Here is a 19,694-nt window from a genome sequence, read left to right on the forward strand (position 1 = left end):
TTATTTGTACTGTATTTTTATGGACCCCTTTCCAGTGTACTGTTATAGCACAGAAAAACTTTTTTTTTTAAACGGGCTAATAATATGGTGAATACGCAGCACAGAGTACAGATGTTTTATGTTTTTTAAAGAACAATGTTTATATTTTTATGGAATGAATGCTTGCAGTCTCTGTATTTGACTTTGGGTGTAACAATCCAAAGACCAAAACCATAAACCACAATCTAGATAACACTGGGTCTAAATGCAATAATAAACTTAGACAACATGAACAAAACTGACACTAAAATATAATTTAGAAACTGTTAGATGGAGAAATGTATTGTAAAGGGCCTTTTCCAAATGATACAAGTTGTAGGCACATTGCAGAAAACATAGGGCTGTTTTTGTTTTTTACATTTTGGTCATGTCAGGATGTGACACACACACACACATACACACACACACACACACACACACACACACACACACACACACACACACACACACACACACACACACACATACAATGACTCACTGTGTTTTATTTCAGGATCATTTTAAAGCTATAAAATATGTAATAATGTTGACCCAACAGTAACCACTGATTCATTTCATTCTAAATTGTGACATAGTGACATTAAAAAAAAAAATTAACAAATTCATTTTATCTGGCTAATAAGAATGAATAAAAACTAGATAAACACTGGCTTATTTGGAGCTTGAGTTTTTAAAATCAGTTTTGTCTCACCTGAGTGATATCAGAATTTCCATTTGTGCTTGGTCTGAACTGCCCCCATATATGTCACATTATTTTTAAGCGCCCAGACAAGTTGATTAAAGAGTTTGGCCTTTAATTAAAATTAAAATTCACATTTTTAATTAAAAATACAGATCAATATAATACATATTGATCAGTCCATTAGTGATATCAAGTAATTGGCATTTTAAATGCTGGTGATGTGGCTATATAACAAAATACTTTTATAATACATTAAACATTTTGTTAAATTGTATTTCAAAAAATTAAACAACATGGGGCTGTATAGGAAAGAAACAAAAAATAATACAAATCATATTATGCATTTGCAAAACTAACTTAAACATAATTATAATATTAAGGAAATCACTTTAAATTGACTCTTTTTCAGTTTAGTCCAGTTTCATCAACATGTCAGCCTCAGGTATTAATTGTAATAATAGCAGTAAATACCATCATTATCTTACAATACCCAACAAATAGCACCCATTACATAACAAAGAAACCTCCAAACTAACATTAAAAATAATAAAAACTAAACTAAAATGAAAGAAGCAAATCCGCAGAAGCAAAAGATTTAAATTTATATTTACTTCTTTTAAATAGGACAATGCACAATAATTTACATGAGCACTCAGGGTTATGATGTAAATGTGCCAGAGTAGTCATGCAGGCTCATTTTAATCTCCAAGCCAAATATGCAAAGGCATCTACAGTCATGTGGATGTCAAAGTGTATATAGATATATACCAGCTGTAAATAACTCAATTCACTCAAGTTCAATTCTAAAGTGCAACATTTTTATGTCCAGTCTCATTATTTACTTCCCTCAAAACTACATATGTTGATATATTATTTATGCATTTGTAGGCATGACTGTGTGTATGTATATACATATGCATATATATGCATATTTTAATTTTATGCACCCCCTGAGAGAGTGTAGCTATAATTTTGTGCTTGCATAATTAATAATAATTAATTTTATCAATAGAAACTCTTAAATCTCTAAATATGTAGAACAATTATATTAAATTGTAATAAAATCTATAAAACTATTTTAAAAAAAAACTACAATAAAGTGATTAAACACCAATCAAATGTATTTATTCTTTGACAGGAAACTCATAAATGTCTCTGACGTGACAGGTCGTGTTTTTATTGGACTCTTCCGACAAGGTTGGGGTCAACACCTTTCAAGTTTCTGTAAATGAAATATGATATCCTGGCACTGGTTATCAAAATAAAACACATAATAGTTACTTGAATGTATCTTCTTTTATTTTCTGTCTCTACTTCCGGTTAAATTAATTTTAATACGTGATAGCTTGATGGCGTCGTGGGGTCAGCAGCGAGTGGAGCTACCGTTAACCAGGGTGTAAAGTACAGCTAAAAGAGCGCCTCTGATGAAGTTAGCCTTTTAACCACTGCACAGACAAGGAGCTACTTAGTTGGACGAGCCGCCGTTTTGTCGTCTTGTGGTCGAAAAGCTTCAGCTGGTTCCTCTGACAGCCGTCAGGCCTCGTCGTCGTCGTGGTCCGGCAGCACTCGAGTGAAGTTGGGAGCGGACTGCCAAACTTCTGCTTCCTCCAGCGGCTCTCCGCGGGGCCCGGGGCTCCTGTCACCGGCCCTGTGGATGAGGAAGTGACTACACATATAATTAGCGCCCAGGTACGGTACTAAAGAAGTATTGGATCCATTTGAAGGGTTTATTTATTCCTTTAAGGGCTGTTTGTTTTTCTTATAGTCGTGCAGCGCAGGTGAACGCTGATTAGCTGTGCGGCTGGCTGTTAGCATTAGCTCAGCTTGACAACTTCCCTGGCCTGACAGCTAGTTGCACACGTCTAGCTTAGCTTCACATATCGGGTCTCTGTTTAGATAACAAACAGTATTTTGGGCGTAAGTGTCAAAAGTGTCTTATAATTATTCATAAAAACGGCTGTAATTGCTAAAAATGTGCTAGCAACAGTTGCTATGTTGCTACTCGGCTAACGCTAGCAGGAGAATCTAAAGCGAGCTAATTATCTACCAAAGGAGGCCATAATTGTGCTGTTGATATCAACTTTGTTGTGAGCACTGAGCAAGAGTCGGCACAGAAGATGATGCTCATGAGGAGGATGATATATGTAAGGATAAAAGAGAGAAGAAAAAACGCTAAGCTAAGGCTAGCACCAATGCTGCAGCTCTCTCATCAATCAGTGATGATCACAGACTATCATCACCAATTTCCAATCAACTCCTCGTCAGCAGAGGCCATCTTGACTTAAATTTCCACTCTTTTGCAACAACAATAACATGAAGGCTAATTATGTTTGTACAGATTACATTCTGGAGGTTATGTTCAATAATATTAATTGATAACTGAGCAATAAACTACTTTTATTCCACACACAAGCGTGTGCTGCAACCTTTATAGCCCCTTTATTGGACACTCATAGCTACAGTCATTGCATATTTCACTATACATGACAATGCAACAGTATAATATACATCTTAGTGACAAATTAAAAAGCTGAATGCTTGACCTCCTATAGTGTGGGCATCCGGAGCCCAGTTAAACATAATCAGTGATCAGTAGAAAGGTATGGTCTGGAAACTGACTCATCTGAATGGACCCACATTAACCAATATTGTCACATTAAAATGGCAATAAAATATCCACCAGTGTGGGTAGTTTTAAATGTGAAGAAAAGGGCTCTTAAAGTAGGGTTAGCATTTACTCCACTACACTTGTATTAAAGATTTTGTCGCTGCTGTTTTCTATGTTTTTTATGTTATAAAATCACAAATATACTATTTATCTTTGCTAGGGAACGCAGCAATTTAAGGGCTCCCATTCCAGAAGTGAGTTCCTTGTTCATTCTCTCCATTGATGTTTCATAAAATCCTTATATAAAGAGTTTTAATCCTCAGACCAAACCAGCCAGCTACGAGGTGAATCATGGCCATTAAAAAGATTTGATTTGGATAAAAAAAAAAAAAAGAAGGCAAAGGTACGAGGCTGTGTACAGGAACTGCTCATCCCCATAATGCGCTGCAAATCCTAGATTTCACAGTGAATGACTTCCAGCCTCCTTCAATGGAATCCTTTGCATTGTTGTAGTGTTGCCTCGCTGCAATCATTGCTCTCTTGTTTTCTGAAGTTTTGTGCTGATGTTCCTACATTTACAGAATTTCAACAGTAACAGCGACCTCCACCGATTGGAGGCATTGCTGTTTCGGTTCAGGATTGTGGGTAGAGTAGTTCTTGTAAGCAGTGTCATAAGTAAAACAGGTTTTTGTTAAACCAGGGTTATATGTAAATAGTATTTAGTAAGCCTGCTTAAGGTGTTTACATTATGGCTGATATTCAGAATACTTGTGGGATTTTTACTTCAGCAACCTCACAGTTGAGCTCGATATTCTTATGGTTTAAGTCTGTAGTGTGCAGAATAATCAGACACAAAAAGAATAATTGTTTTTACTTGCATTGGCAGTGTGTTTGGGATTATTGTCATGCTGAAAAAAAATAAGGCGTTGGCAATTAGATGTCTTCCAGATGGCATTGCATGGTACTTTTCTGTTCATTATTCATTGATTTTAATCTCCGACACCACCGGCTGAAATACAAAAACAAATGATGTTTTGTGACAGGCTTCTACTAACAAATCGGTTCTTTACTCAAGGCCACTTTTAAAAATGACAGTGTGGCTTCTTGGAAGCAAAATGTAAAGAAACAAGACTTTTGCACAGCACTGTATATTGATACCAAGTACCGGGTTTGGGTTTCAGTGTTAATTTAATCATATGTGCTCCTCACTGGGAGTGAAGATACTGTGAATCTTTTTTTATGATCAAAACATCGTGCTTGACTCAAACATTATTTTACTTATTTTAAGAAACGTGACGAATACATCCAAGAATATAAACTTATTGAAGTTTATTAGTGAAAAAGACAGATGATTGTCCAGCACAAGTAAAATGAATCTAATGTCTGAATTCCTCACCTAGCTTATTTGCACTATTCTCCTTTCAGCTCTCTGTGAGTGCTATTGACTCACACATGCACGTCGTGTGGGGCGTGAAGTGAAGAAATATTGATGACGACACATTATGTTACCATAAAAATGCAATAAATGCTTCCTAACAAGTTTTACACCTTACACATACCGAGAGTGAGAAGCTGACGGGGAAGCTCACAGTTAAGTCAAAAACTTCTGCAAACATACAGAGAAAAGCTGCTGGTGTAGCAGTGCTCAGGCCCAAACCCCTGACCCTCGTTGCTGCTGGTGTCCTCCAGGCTATGTTGGAGCAACTGCTGCTAATACGTAACATAGTAGACATAGAACAGCATAGATGACTTATATCTGATCCAAATGCTGGATTGGTGCATCGGGAAATACAACAATAGAACTATCATGTAGACATAACGCTCTTAAACTATGTATAAAGCCTCCAGATGCTCGTTTTGACATAAAAAAAAAAAATACAGACGAGTTACTATAAATTTGCATTATTACAACAGCAGAATGGCCAGAACAAAAATGAATAGATGCAGCATAATGTAATAACAATAATACTGCACAAAAACAATAGAAGAAAAATGTACAGTATACATCACAAATTAAATGTAAATGTGTATATATGAGACAATTTCAGTTAACAGAAATGTTTTTATTCACACACTATGTGTAATGATCCCTTTTAACTGCATGTAAGAATCTATGATGTTGTTTTTGTGTTTCAGGAGAAAGGAATCCCTTTGATGGGAGAATCCTCTTTCCTGGCCTCCTGGGTCAATCGCCGTGCCATTAAGATGGGTACGTACATGCTGTGAGATGGTGTTACTGCTTGGCAACGAGTCAGCTTCATCTTTTGACAGACCTATAATTTGAGGAATGTTTTTTTTTTTTTTTTTTTTTTTTTTCCCTCCCCGAACAATGGCTCTTTGACATCTTTGCCTGACAATAAGTCCCTTGTGTTGTGCGGCTAAGTGGAAGCGGCTTATCTGAAGAGATAAATGCAGCAAGGCAACTTCATTTTTTGTGTTCATACCGCAAGACAGGTTTTTAGAGGAGTCTTTAGCAAGTTGAGTTTTTCAATGATAAAACCTGTTGAATAAGCAGAAGTTGTGCTGTCTCACAGATGAGCAGGAGGCGCTGAACTCCATCATGCAGGACTTGGCCGAACTGCACCGCTCCAGCCGTCCTGCCGCGTTCCTGTCAGACCTGTGCAAACCCAAAGCCTCGTCGCCCAAGAACCAGGTAACCCAAGTGAAAGCACGAAGGCTCAGCCTGGCTCATCTTTGCTCTGGCTATCTTTAACTCTGTGCTCTGTCTCCAACAGAACGATGTGAGAGTGAAGTTCGAGTTCAAAGGGGAGAAGAGGTGAGTTTTCCACTGCTGTGTTTCTCCCTCCAGTGCTGTCAGTGCAGACCAGCAGCAGTGCCCGTCTCTGACCTCTCACCTGTCTTCTTCTTTGCAGGATTTTGCAGTTCCCTCGACCTATCAAGCTGGAGGATCTGAGGTCCAAAGCTAAAGTGGCTTTTGGTCAGACGATGGACCTCCACTACACAAACAACGAGGTACGAAACTTGAAATGTAATTTTCCTCTGCTTCCTGTAGTAAATGGACTGGTTCTTATATAGCGCCTTTCTACTCTACCTGAGTAAGGGGGGGGGGGGGGGGGGGGGGTGTTCTGAGCCAAGAGACAAAATCTCTGCAGTGTCTCCTGTTTCGATGTAAAGCACGTCACCTCAGATTCGGTCAGTTTCACAAACCACACAGGCTAGATCCCTTTCATGTGGAGGATCTGTAGCTGTGCTATGATCCCCCTCCTGCCATCCTAAACCCGTCTCTTCAACTGCCCTCGGTGCCCCTCTGTGATGTTGTTCTTCCCTCTGTGAAGTTTTTAAGAACACCCAGTGTGTTTCAGCGGCAGTGTGTCTCACTCTTTGCAGACTGACACTGCTGTTTTCTTTGGTCATTTTGGTGCAAAGATCCACCTCTGGGTCTGGTGGTGGATCTGCATCATTGTGATTCATCAGCTAGATGTTTAGTTGCTGCCTCGCTAGTCTGCAACAGAAGTACTAGTAGGTTAAATGAATATTTTAGTAATGTACATCACCAGCTACCTGTTGGCTCTAAGATGACTGTTGGCAGGGGCGAGTGGGATCGTGGTCTGCGGTCTGTTTCAAGAAAGCAGACCACAGTTGTGCTACCAGTGCCATCCTGCCAGCCTTTGATGTAGAAAATGAGCGATTGTACGAAAGCTGCATTAGGAAAAAACCAGAAGTAACTGAGTGAAGGTGTGAGCGTGTGACCACATCCTGCACAGGCGTGTGGATGTTAACCTGCTGCTGCTGCTCCACAAGGTTAGACACACTCTGCAAACTAACATGACACTGTGTGCGCAGTGTTAGCTACAGAGCTGTGCATGACAGCAACCTGTAACTCTGTATTACCTACCATAGAACAGGCCCACCAGAGCTTAGCTTTACAGGTTTGCATGCTTTAACTTTTTCTTCCTATACGCAATAGATAAATAATGAACCACAATTGAATTGAAAATCATGAAGTGTTTGAAATGGTGCAGTCACAGTTCTACGTGTCCCAGGAACTTATACAGAAAGGCACAAAGTGAAACATCACTTTCTAATAGCACCAGTGGAGCTGTGTTCCTGAGAAAATGATGTCACTTCCTGTTGCATCTAGTGGAATCCATGAAACCCTGTGATGGTACAGCATGACAGACACTGGAGTGTAGGAAGTGCTGTGAACAGCTGATTGGATCAATGAAGCACCTGTGTGTGGATTATGTTTTTGTTGTTGTGTGCACTTCCACAAATGATCAAAAAGAATCACTCGATTTTTAAAAGGTTATGTATTCAAGTCACTGTATTTCCTTTTTTTTTTTTTTTCTTCTTCTTTTTTTTTTTCCTCCTCTTGCAGTTGGTGATTCCATTGACCACTCAGGATGACCTGGACAAAGCTGTAGAGCTGCTGGATCGCAGTGTTCACATGAAGAGTCTGAAGATTCTCCTTGTGCTGCAGGTCTCCTCTGAGGTGGGCCATACTACAATGACTTTAATGGTAGTTTCTGATACTTGTGCACAGTATGTACGTTGTGTGGCGGCTGACACACCTGCTGCTTTTTCTGTGCTGTAACCCCTCGACAGTTTTTACCTCTCAGCTCTAAAAGGCTGATTGGGGTGTTTTGTTTTTTTTTTAATACCAGCGTTGGTATTTTTAATCTTTATGTTATAGCAGCGTTAACATAGAAGGGTTAGCTGGAAAACAAAGGAGTTGTTAAACTTGTCCAGAGTTTCTTTTTAATGTTTAGTTTGTTTTGTGTCTGCAGAACTCGTCATCCAACATGGACCTCCTGCCGTCCCACGAGGAACTGGACAACACGGGGTTCCGGGTCACAGACAAGAAGAGCATGCTGGCGTTGATAGGTAAATGTTTGCTAAACAGTGATGCAGACTCAAAGCTTGCAGGGACGGGCACTAGTGCCCACCACAGCCTGGTAGTGGGTAAGTGGTGAACGTGCTCCTGACTCCATCCTGCAACAACAGCAGTAATGGCAAGTGAATAATTACTTGAAGAAGTTAAAACTGTATGAAAATAAAAACTTAAGTAAAATTTGAAAAGGCTAACCGTTCAATGATTTGGATCATTTCAAGTTAAAATACAAATTAAAATAAAGTCATAAACAGTTCAAAAGTTAAAAATAAATGTAGCATGATGTGGTATTAGCACTAAAATAAATATTCGATATTTGATGAATAAGCTATTGTAGGAAAAGTTTTTTTTTTTTTTAATTTTGGAATTTTAAATTGATTGTCTCTGTGGTTCCAGTGTTAAGAAAAATACATGAATGCATGAAACTCTGACTCTTTTGTGCGAAAATAAGAGTCACATGGTTTAGCTGTGACTGTGGTGCACACAGGACAATTTTCTCACTGTCTATAACCGCCGTCCTGTCAGGTTCCCACTCAACGGACCGCAGCTCTCCTCCTCCAGGATACATTCCCGACGCTCTGCAGCAGGTGGCGAGGAACGGCTCCTTCACCAGCATCAACAGCGAGGGGGAGTTCATTCCTGAGAGCATGGACCAGGTACTGATTCTCAGGAGAGTCCACTTTAGTGTTTGCTACATGAAAAGGAGCTGCCCTGATGTAACAAAGCGGAGCGTAAATCTCGTATTTAAATGTAAACTCTAGGACATTTTAAATGTAAAATTAATTTCCAACAGCTTTTTTATCATAAAGCCAATATTTAAAGAGTTCTTTTTAAAGTTGCCACGCTGGACTTTACAGTAGCCATTAAAGCAGAACCTTCTGACCTTTTAGTATTTTATTAAAGTTGATCTTTTCTTCCTTTTCTCCCTGCTGTGACTACTGAGTTTTGTGGTGTACCTGCCACTGTGGAGGACAGGTTAAGTCCCTGATATACTCCCAAACGAACCTGGGCGCACACAGCAGGGCAGATGGTGGATGCGTATCTGGGTTCTTTTCATACCACATCGAGTGTCTGGGTACACCGACGTGTTTCACACATGTGCAGTCGGCGCACTTCTAGGTGAGGTCGTAGAGGCGTGAATAGTGGAGGTCAGCAGGCTCCTTCGCAGGCACGGGCAGTTTGTGTTACATCACAAACAGCCCTCGTTAAAGTGTCACGTGTTTCAGTGTAAGTGGCATAACTTGTGACTACTGCAGGTCTGGCGAGATGAGGGAAGGATTTATTTTTCTGTTTTGGAGGTTGTAAAAAGCTTAAATGTAATGTATTTATTATTGAGTTTTCTGAAGTTGCTCTGAGCATCAGTTTATGTCAAATTAAATTCACCTGTTAGCTAATGAGATACAATTTGATTAGTTTTAAGAGGATGTGAGTTTGTCTCTCTCTCATCTCTCTTGTTTTACTTCAGATGTTGGATCCATTGTCCATGAGCAGTCCGGAGAACTCGGCTTCTGGAAGTTGTCCCTCCCTAGACAGCCCACTGGACAGGTCGGCGTCACAGAATAAAACAGGAAACCACAAAAAACTGCCGTGGAGAAAATCCCTCTGATTTGTTGCTGTTGTCTTTGTGTTGTGCAGTGATTACCCAAAGTCCAGGATGCCCAGGGCCCAGAGCTACCCAGACAACCACCAGGACTTTCCAGGTGAGAGCAGATCTTAGTTCACGGGTGTTAGACTGTTTAAGGGTTTAAAAAATAAAAACAACAACAATCTGATCTACCAGGCAGTGAAGAGTTTAACAGGCTAAAACTTAAACCAGACTAAGGGACAAACCTTTAACCCTCTATAGTTGATGTACTAGCATGTCCAAATCACACGACTGATTTTAAGATGATGTAACAGCAAGACGCAGCCTTGCTGAATCTCTCTTTCTACTTGTGTTGAAAGTGAAGACTTTAAACTATATATCAGGTTTTAAATCGTGTTGCTGAGACCAAGTAGAACTAGACTTATGATCACTAACCTACACCATGCTTTGCTTGTCACGTTGAGGGCAGGAAGAAATGGTAAAAATGGGATTTTTCAAGGAAAGCGAGCACTCTCAATTTACAGATTGCAGTTAAAAGGCCCGAAACATTCTCATGTCGAGGTCGCCATCTTTGAAAGCTGTTTTGAGGCCATGGCCTGTAAATTTCATCTTTTGTATCCTCCTTCCTCTGCAGAGTACGATATTCCGGTGTTCGAGAAGTCGGGGAAAGGAGGGACGTATCCTCGCCGGTACGGCATTCCTTTTGGCCTTCAGGATTACAGTGATGGTGGGTAATTCATTTATTTATTCCTACTGATGCTGAAAGCAAATTGACTTTAAACAGGGATTTAAAAATGATCACTCTCCTTCATCCTCTGAACAGGGAGGAAGACTTTCCCTCGGGCTCGGCGGACGCAAGTTCACGGTTTCCGCTCTCCAATCAGCTTCAGCTCGACCGAGCAGTCGCCCAGCACCAGCAGTGGCAGCAGCGTCTTCACGCCTGACCTGGAGGAGACCCCCGGCCCCGCCAGGAGGCCGCGGAGGGGGAGTGACATCGAGCCAAACCCCAATCCGGCCGTGGCTCCGACGCTCTCCGTCATGGACGTCAGTCCACCCAGCCGCTGTGAGTCCTCGCAAGACGACACGTCCTCCAGAAGTTTGTTTTTCTGCTTTTTTAGCAAACCTGATGTGTCTTTGTGCACAGCCCCGCGAGCGCCAACCAACTGGCGGCTGGGGAAGCTTCTGGGTCAGGGAGCTTTCGGGCGGGTCTTCCTGTGTTACGACGCCGATACTGGACGGGAACTGGCAGTTAAACAAGTCCAGTTTGATCCAGAGAGTCCTGAGACGAGCAAGGTACATACACAGCACCATAGAATATATTAAATACAGTGGTAGGAAAATGGAAAGACAAGGCAAAAAAAGACCTTAAATAATTCCATGAATCATTGCTTTGGGTGGAAGTGTGGATCTAGATGCTATGTCATTGTTTTATGAAGCTTATTTTATTTTTTAAAATGCCTTGTTGGTTTTTTTTAAAAAGCCAGGGAGGGAAAAAAAAAGAAAATCATACAATGTTAATTTGAAAAACAGGGCTGTAAATAAGGATACAACTCAGTAAATTCAAACTAGAGACACTTCAGCCCCACTTGAGAAAGATCTTTCCAGTCCTCTTGTGTATCTGCTGTTAGATTTGTTGTATGTAGAGGTGAAACTGGTTTAAATATGTTCTGCTTGAATATGTGCCCTTCTGTTTCTGCTGCAGGAGGTGAGTGCACTGGAATGTGAAATCCAGCTCCTGAAGAACTTGTGCCATGAGCGGATCGTCCAATATTATGGCTGTCTGCGAGACACGATGGAGCGAACGCTCTCCATCTTTATGGAGTACATGCCTGGAGTGAGTGCACACAAACTGTTCACTGTTTCCAGTTATGTGTGTGTGAAGCTAAAAATCTCATGCTCTGTTCGTGAGTGTAGATGGATTTCCACTCGAATAAAGTTCCCTTTGTTCGAGTGGAAATGACAGATGTTTCTCTAAAGAGACACTAAATTTTAATGTGAGGAACAGCAGAGATATTTCTGATGATTCCTTCCTTTCTGGTGACCCTCAGGGATCCATTAAAGACCAGCTGAAGTCGTACGGAGCGCTCACGGAAAATGTGACGCGCCGCTACACCAGGCAGATCCTGGAGGGGGTTTCTTATCTGCACAGCAACATGATCGTCCACAGGGACATCAAAGGTGAGCTGAGGTTTTCGCTCCTGCTGGGGAAATACTTGGGACCAAACATCGTCTTTGAAAAGTAGAGCATGAAACTGTGCAATCGTCCTTCAGGTGCAAACATCCTCAGAGACTCTGTGGGTAACGTGAAGCTGGGAGACTTCGGGGCCAGCAGGCGGCTGCAGACCATCTGTCTGTCAGGAACAGGCATGAAGTCGGTGACCGGTACCCCGTACTGGATGAGCCCAGAGGTGATCAGCGGAGAGGGTTACGGCAGGAAGGCAGACATCTGGTAAGACCAACCACAAAAGTCTTTACTACATTATTCAGAGGAGGATGCATGAAAGTGATGTAAAAAGTCATTTAAGTGGTACCGATGTAGATGAACTTTTACAAACTGACTTTAGAAAGTGATGCTTCTTTACCTCAGACTTGAGCTGATAAATGTACATCAGTGTTTACTTACGTCTTCAGAGAAATTAAAAGGTTTTCATGAACTTAGAAATAAACCATTAAAAGTTCATGGGAACGATACTGGTTTGTGAGACCGGCCACATGCACCGTACACCAAAGGTGGAGGAGAAGAGAACTCGTTGGTCTCCGTCACCAAAGAAAGGAAAATGTGAAGGAAAGGGATAATGAGAGATGACATCTTAATAAAATGTCCTCCGCTTCCTCTTCATCTTAAGCCTCATCTCCTGATCTGCAGTCAGGTCTCAGATCAGGAGACACTTTATTATTGTCAGCAGATTAGACATGTGACCCTCCCATCTTGGGACAACTGGCCACAAGCCAGCTAAACAGCAACAGCTGTTAGTTATGCTGAGTAATGCTGGACTCAAACATTCTGATTACATGCTCACTTTGTACAAGAGTTTGTTTGCTAAAGACTCAGTCCAGCAATGTTAGATGCACTTCAAGTATGACTTGAAAGTATCACTAACACCAGCTAACAGAGGCTAATAGTAGCTAACACTGTCAAAAATAGCAGCACTTCCTAACAGAAAAGTTGGGGATGTCCTCAACAAATCACCTCAGTTTTTTTCATGTTACAAAATAAAACTGAACAGCCACAGGTCTAACAGATATGACTGGCAAAAAAGAAAAGACATTGAGGGTTTTTTGGTAGTTTTTATGGTGGTAACACACAATGAGTCCGAAGTGGGTCTTTCCAGGCTCAGAATTTTATTTTAGGATTGAGTTTAAATGATAAAACATGAACAATGGTGGTGGTTTCTTTATTTTTGTTTTTTAAGACTGAAATCGACCATCAATCAGTCCAATGGGTAAATTTAAATAAAATAACAGAACACATTGTGAAGAGAAAAAGTTGTCATGAATATCTCTCTATACCATCAGTTTAGATGCTCCTAAAGGAGTAGGATGAAGTTCACACGTGCTTACCCCTCTTAATACGATTTAATAATTTACAGAGTTCAGTGTTGGTTATATAGAGCTCCTTCTATCCTGTGTGTGAAATGTTCTGTTTGTTAGAGAATCTGCAAACGAGACCATGTTGGTCACGTATGTAACCAGCGCAAACCTCTGAAGACGCTTCGTTGTAGCCACTAACAGGAAGCTTTGGCCACACGTGGCTTCAAAGATGAAAGACGATGTTGTTGAATGGCTTTTTATAAAATCATGACTTTAACTGTGGAATGAAGCAGATAGGAAAGTAAAGACTGGGTTGCCTTTTAATGTTATTGTGCCACAGAAAGGTGGAAGCAGTAGCTGAGAGCATTTCCTGTGCTGTGAGGCCATGTTGGATCTAGTCAAAACCAAATAAAGCTAATAAAATGACCCGTCCTTCCTTTTTTTTATGGGCTTAATGTTTGTTTTGTCGTCTTCAGGAGTGTCGGCTGCACCGTCGTGGAGATGCTGACTCAGCGACCTCCGTGGGCAGAGTTCGAGGCCATGGCGGCCATCTTTAAGATCGCCACGCAGCCCACTAACCCCGTCCTGCCCGCCCATGTGTCGGACCACTGCCGGGAGTTCCTCAAACGGATCTTCGTGGAGACCAAGCAGCGGCCGTCTGCAGAAGAGCTGCTCAGGCACATCTTTGTACATTAACCCCTCCCGCCCCCTCCTCGAATCTTGAACCCCTGCCTGCCTGCCGAACTGCCAAATACGGCCTTATCTGATCCCGCCCCCTCCGCCTTTACGCTGAGACCACGATGGACCAGGAAAGACTGGCTGGAAGAAGGTGGGGGCGCTCCTCCTGTCTCTGTTTGTATGAGACTGCCATAAAGGACACAAATTCTTATTTTATTTTTCTCCGCAAGTTGCACCTTAACGTCTCCAACGCGGAGGAGGTTGAGCACTTCCTCCTCTCTGAAAAACTGGTTTGTTTGTTTTTTTTTAAATGTTTGTACGGTTTCTCGCTCTGAGCGTTTTGAAGCGGGATGGCGTCGGTGTTGTGGCCCTAACAGGAGCTGATGCCTGACTCTGGAGTAAACCCCACCCTGCCTCCTTCTCATCCTCCTCCAATGTCTCGCTGACCCGACCCCAGAATGTAGTCTCCTGCCAAAACCCAGAGTGACGGGCGCGCTGCTATAGACAAACCTGAATCCCAGATCCAGAGAACACTCCCCCGAGAATTTTCCACCCACCTGTCCTCATCCCTCACCGAAGTCCGCTCCGTTTTCTGAACGAAGTGCAGATGAAACGTTCTGATTCGTCGTCCCCGTCTGTGTGCCTTTTTATGTTTGAGAATGAGTCTCAGCTTTTTGTTCTCAGTTTTTTTGTTTTTGTTTTGTTTGTTTTGATTTTTGCCTCCTGGATAAACTGCCTTCACACCAGCTGATCCCAGTTCAGCCGTTTCTGCCTTTATGCGACGGGGACTCGCTGTGCTGATCATTTCGGTTTGTTCGTTCGCCTGCTGTACCAGCGCCGCCGGCTGGAAACCAAATATCCTCTGTTTAGAAAAGTCGTCATGCTGGTGTAGAAGTGAAGCGCCACATCGGTACCTGTGCTCTCTTTCCTCCTCTGATTCTCTGATCTGATTGGATGTCTCTTCAGCATGGCAGATTTGCAGCAGATTCATGAATTTACTGCTGGTAAACGTTGGCTTTTAGAAACTCAGTCTGTTCAGCCACAGAAAGCAATAGGGAGCACTCTCATGACCAGACTTGAAAGGTGCAGCGTGCAGGATTGTTGATTTAAAACATTTAAAAAGTCAACTAAAACACACTCGTATCCTCTTCAGACCACCATAGCTAATTCTGGAAGGTGACTGATTTGGATGTCTAGTTTAAGGAGAGCAAGTCGATAAATGAAACTGAAGCCGTTGGTAAGCGAAAGCTGGCAGGGTTTGTTTTAGCTGACAGAGCTTACACCATCCCATGGACAGGTCAGGTCCTCGCAGGAAGCCGAGGTCGCGTAGCTTCACCAGCAGTTCATCTTTTCTGGTGAACACGTCCGTGTCGGAGAGAGGGAAAGAACTAGTTTAAGTGATGACTCAACCCTGTTTGTGCATCTTCTTCCTCAGCATGAACTTCCGTGGAGAGCAGTTTAACTCTCATCTAACATCTAAATTTGCACCTTTTTAAATGTTCAGATCAAGCCAGCCTGAGTATTTTGATGAGACAGAAGCTGCTAATTTGGTGCTTTCATGTGTTCACAGTGAGTCTCTGCCATCAGATCGGAGAAGCAGTGGTGGGAAACTTGAAGATCTTGCTCTGTTGTCCGTTTCATTTCAAACTAAATGTTTTTAGCTGCTCATCATTTAACTGAAGGGTACACGCAGCCTCTCCTGGAGCTCTGCCGCTGGAGTTGGTACGTTCATCGCCGTTTTCAGACAGACTCGCAGAGCTTCATTCTCATGGTTTTTGCTTGGTACTGCAGTCGCTGCCACCACCGAATCAAATGCATCAAAGCAGACTCGTCACTTTAACCACAAACGCTCATCTGATTTTAAAGCATCGACTATGCACACGCCAGATAGCAGGTGACACCTCGGCTTGTGCTGATCACTTCTTCTTCTTCTTCTTCTTTTAATTCACTTTTTGGTTAGTAATGGTGAGGTTTCTAAGCAGCTCTGCCAGCAGCCAATCAAATGGTTATTTAGGGCTCAAATTATGCCTTAAATTTTGGCTGTTTGCAGCAGGCGGATTATCAAACAGCCCATGTAGAAAGCTTCTAAATGTTTAAACAATAACGTGAATCAGAGTCCTGGTGGGAGTTACTGTTGTGCTGCTAAGATTGAAATGTTTCTAGGTTCAAAGAGACGATATGCAAAACTTTTATTATCATCAGAGCTGGTTTCTGCAGAGCAGGGGAGGAAGTGTTTCTGGTGCAATAAGCAACATTTGACCAGCAGAGAAAAGTGATGGTGACTCTCTAAAATTAAACTCCTGCTCAGATCCCCACCTTTGGCTCTCCTACATACATCTACAGCACCTCTCCTTGTCGCCTTTGCTGCTGAATGAGCCATTACCAGGACAAGCTTTTTGTGGTGGATAGATTATTGGGTCTGTGATGGTAAATAAACTTAGATTTTAGCTTAGAGAGTCACACTTGTGTGTGTTTCTGGCACTTGTTAATGAATTAAATGATCCAAACATTGTTTGTAGCACTTGAAGCTTCATTGTCCAAATATTTGATTGTGAAGTTCATATTTTCTGTTATATATGCAAATCCAAAAACTGTTAAATGGTTTTCCACGTGTTTTGATTACACCCAATTTTAATAGCTGTTCCTAAATTGGGACGTTAAATAGTCTCTCAGTGACGTGGTAACGTGTAGCACGATTACGGGTGGCAACATGTTAGCAAGCTGCGTTCGTGACTTGTGTTGTTGCAGAATGCTAATTAGAATGAACTGCAAACTTCTCAGACGAGCTGTAGCTCAGATTGTTTTATTTATTAAATAACCACATTAAAAATGCTCCAACAGCACAAACGGCAGTTGAGATGTTTAGCTTACAGCTGCCTGTGTGTGGCCGCTCCCATATCTTTAAATCTGATTGGTGAAGTTAACTAATATCACATTGTTTACTTGGCCTTCTCATTTATACAGTATGATGGCTCTTTTAAACATCGTAGCTAAAGAAAAGCTCTAAATAATTACAAATAATTCTTGCTGAAGCTTCAAAGACTCAGATCAGCTTCTTAGGGCCAACCCCGAAACCCCTGCAGAAGATTGATTTTTATCAGAGTATTTAAAAAAAAAAAAAAAAATTAATTATGCACTTCTAATGTCTCGTAGTGACATTTAGGTATTACTACAGAGTCTGATTTTTCTGACTGCACCTTTGTTAAAAACAGACAGGGAACAGTTTCTTTGACCTCTGTTGCCCCAACTTCCTCTGAAGACACTTTTAAGCCTTTCTTGCTCTGTGGAAACTCAGTTTTACACTCACATTATGCATCTTCTCAGTGGTACGTTCCTTTGGCTCTTCAGGCGGCTCACGGCAAGCCGTCTGGTATTGATGGAGATCGCCAACACTGGTCGTCATAGATACGCACTACCATTATGCACTATCGGTTCTTCACTGATGCCCTCCCACTCCCCCCTTAACGGTTCCTTACGCTCCTGCAGCTCGGCTCGGCGACTTTTTCTTTGCACATTTTTAAAGACTGTTTTTCTTTCTTTTCATTTTTTTTTATTTTTTATTTTTTTATAATTACTTTGTGTATGAGTGCGAGAGATGGATGATGATGATGATTATGATGGCGGTTCAGTTAACCTTGACATGAATGTAACGTCTCATTCTTGGCCTCGTTCACCACAGTGGATTAACTCTTCGGTACCAGTATTTGTCACCTGTGGAGCGCCAAGATACACCTGTAGTTCTCGTTTAAAGCCACTGCTGCCACTCCTGAATGAATGAGTGAATGAATAAACGTGTGAGTGTGTGTGTTAATGTGCATTTACTGCAGATGTTGCTCATTGGACACTGCGCCTGAAATGCCTTGAGCATTCTGACTGTAGGGGGTGAGAGCGTTAAAATAAAAAAATGAAAATCATGTACAAATGTATAAAAATGAAATTGTACTACTTTTTCTTCTTTCTTTTTTTTTCTTTTTTTTTTTAAAGGAAACTTATATCCCACATGTTTGGTCTGTGTATTGTAAAAGAAGCCATGTTTATAATTCTAATTGGTTTGTGACCAATATGCCTGTTTATATCAGATCTGTATATCAGTGGTACGCATAATTTTTTAATATATTTTTTATTTTTCCTTTTCTTTTTTTTCTCTTCTAAATGGGAGATTGTATGCATAGTTGGGTCCTGAGAGACGCAGCGGTGCCGTTGAATGGTTGCTGTTTTTTGGCAAAATTTCTGGAGTATTGCAACAGCTCGGTGTTCATAATTACAACAATTATGACGATGACAACAATAAAAGATATTTATTTCACACCGGGGCTTTGCTGGAGTTTTTTGTTAGTTGGCACTGCATTTTTACATCTGTTACACTTCTACAGATGTACAGTACTGTGCATAACTCTCGAGTCACCCTTAATTCCTTTATATGTTAGGAAAACGTAAAATAGGAAAAGTTACTTATTGAAATGTGCCAACATACATGTAAATACAGCATCGAAGGCAAACACAGTTTGTACAATTCTAACGAGCTTGAAAGTCATTATTTGGTGTGACCGCTTTTATTCTTCAGGACAGTCTGAACTCTCTTAAGCAGCTTTCTTGTCATGTCTTTAAGTCGTCTTCAGCAATAGTTCTCCAGGCTTCTTGAAGGACATTCAAAGCTCTTCTTTGGATGTTTCTGCCTTTTGTTCTGTTCTCTGTCAACATGATCCCACACTGCTTCAGTAATGTTGAGGTCCGGGCTCTGGGGAGGCCGAACCATGACTGATAGTGTTCCACTGTGTGTTTTTCTATCCGGGTATGATTTTATTGCATTGGCAGTGTGTTTGGGATTGTTTCTTCCAATTAAGGACACACTGCACATCATGAGTTTTCAAGTAGTGTTGTTTTAGAATCACTTTAATGGTGTAAAACTGATTAAAAAATAGATAATGTTTAGTATGTTGGTTTATGTCTGTGAAGGTTCTCAGTCATCCAGGTCATCATAGTCTAAGGAGCTGGGGGGGGGGAGCGTCTGGACTTCTTTAAGTTGCTTGAAGACGTTTCACCTCTCATCTGAGAAGCTTCTTCAGTTCTAGGGTCAAATGGTGGAGTGTCCCAGATTTAAGCCCTTTGGGAGTGTGCCCCCCAAAGAGGGACAATGGACCCCCTAATAATCCTCTACCTAATCACACAAGCCAAGGTGTGAAAACGGGTGTGGCTCACAATCAGCCAGGGTTTCGGGTGAGCTCATTGTGAAACCTGGCCCCACCTTATGTGATTTCCTGAGGTCAGATGGTCCAGGATGTGAGTGGGCGTTAAGGCGTCTGGGAAGGGAGCTCAAAACTGGATTATAGATGGCAGACAGTTGGTGTCATAAACCACCGCCTCTGTTCAAAGATGCTCGCTCACAGTGGACATAGATGGCCTCTTTCACTCCTCTTTCAAACCATCTGTCTTCTCTGTCCAAAATGTGAACATTGGCATCCTCAAAAGAGTGACCTTTATCCTTTAGATGCAGATGGACTCCTGAGTCTTGTCCTGTGGAGGTGGCTCTTCTATGTTGTGCCATGCGTTTGTGAAGTGGCTATTTGGTCTCTCCAATGTAGAGGTCTGAGCATTCCTCGCTACACTGTACAGCATATACTACGTTGCTAAGTTTGTGTTTAGGAGTTTTTGTCTTTGGGATAAACAAGTTTTTGTCTGAGAGTGTGGCTGGGTTTGAAGTGTACTGGGATGTTGTGCT

The 19,694-nt window shown here is 41.6% G+C and overlaps 1 protein-coding gene across 1 annotated transcript; it reads left to right on the forward strand.

Annotated features, from left to right (window-relative positions):
* The first annotated feature begins 2,071 nt into the window (after nucleotides 1-2,071).
* On the forward strand, nucleotides 2,072-18,281 carry map3k2 (mitogen-activated protein kinase kinase kinase 2). The gene is made up of 17 exons (XM_063465708.1): nucleotides 2,072-2,410; nucleotides 5,466-5,538; nucleotides 5,864-5,982; nucleotides 6,065-6,105; nucleotides 6,203-6,302; nucleotides 7,669-7,782; nucleotides 8,078-8,174; nucleotides 8,707-8,837; nucleotides 9,647-9,726; nucleotides 9,817-9,881; nucleotides 10,401-10,493; nucleotides 10,590-10,829; nucleotides 10,911-11,059; nucleotides 11,469-11,600; nucleotides 11,815-11,944; nucleotides 12,038-12,215; nucleotides 13,774-18,281. The coding sequence occupies exons 2-17, from the start codon at nucleotides 5,484-5,486 to the stop codon at nucleotides 13,991-13,993; spliced, it is 1,944 nt and encodes a 647-aa protein (XP_063321778.1). The 5' UTR covers nucleotides 2,072-2,410; nucleotides 5,466-5,483; the 3' UTR covers nucleotides 13,994-18,281.
* Nucleotides 18,282-19,694: the final 1,413 nt, after the last annotated feature.

The sequence above is a fragment of the Pelmatolapia mariae genome, linkage group LG23 (assembly GCF_036321145.2).
Source record: "Pelmatolapia mariae isolate MD_Pm_ZW linkage group LG23, Pm_UMD_F_2, whole genome shotgun sequence".
NCBI lineage: Eukaryota > Metazoa > Chordata > Actinopteri > Cichliformes > Cichlidae > Pelmatolapia > Pelmatolapia mariae.

What these genes read in the sequence shown, in the direction of transcription:
- map3k2 (XM_063465708.1), top strand. Translation starts at nt 5,484, where the DNA reads ATGGGAGAATCCTCTTTCCTGGCCTCCTGGGTCAATCGCCGTGCCATT. An exon ending in TTATGGAGTACATGCCTGGA is followed by an intron (nt 11,601 to 11,814) that starts GTGAGTGCACAC and finishes GGTGACCCTCAG; the next exon opens with GGATCCATTAAAGACCAGCT. An exon ending in CGTCCACAGGGACATCAAAG is followed by an intron (nt 11,945 to 12,037) that starts GTGAGCTGAGGT and finishes ATCGTCCTTCAG; the next exon opens with GTGCAAACATCCTCAGAGAC.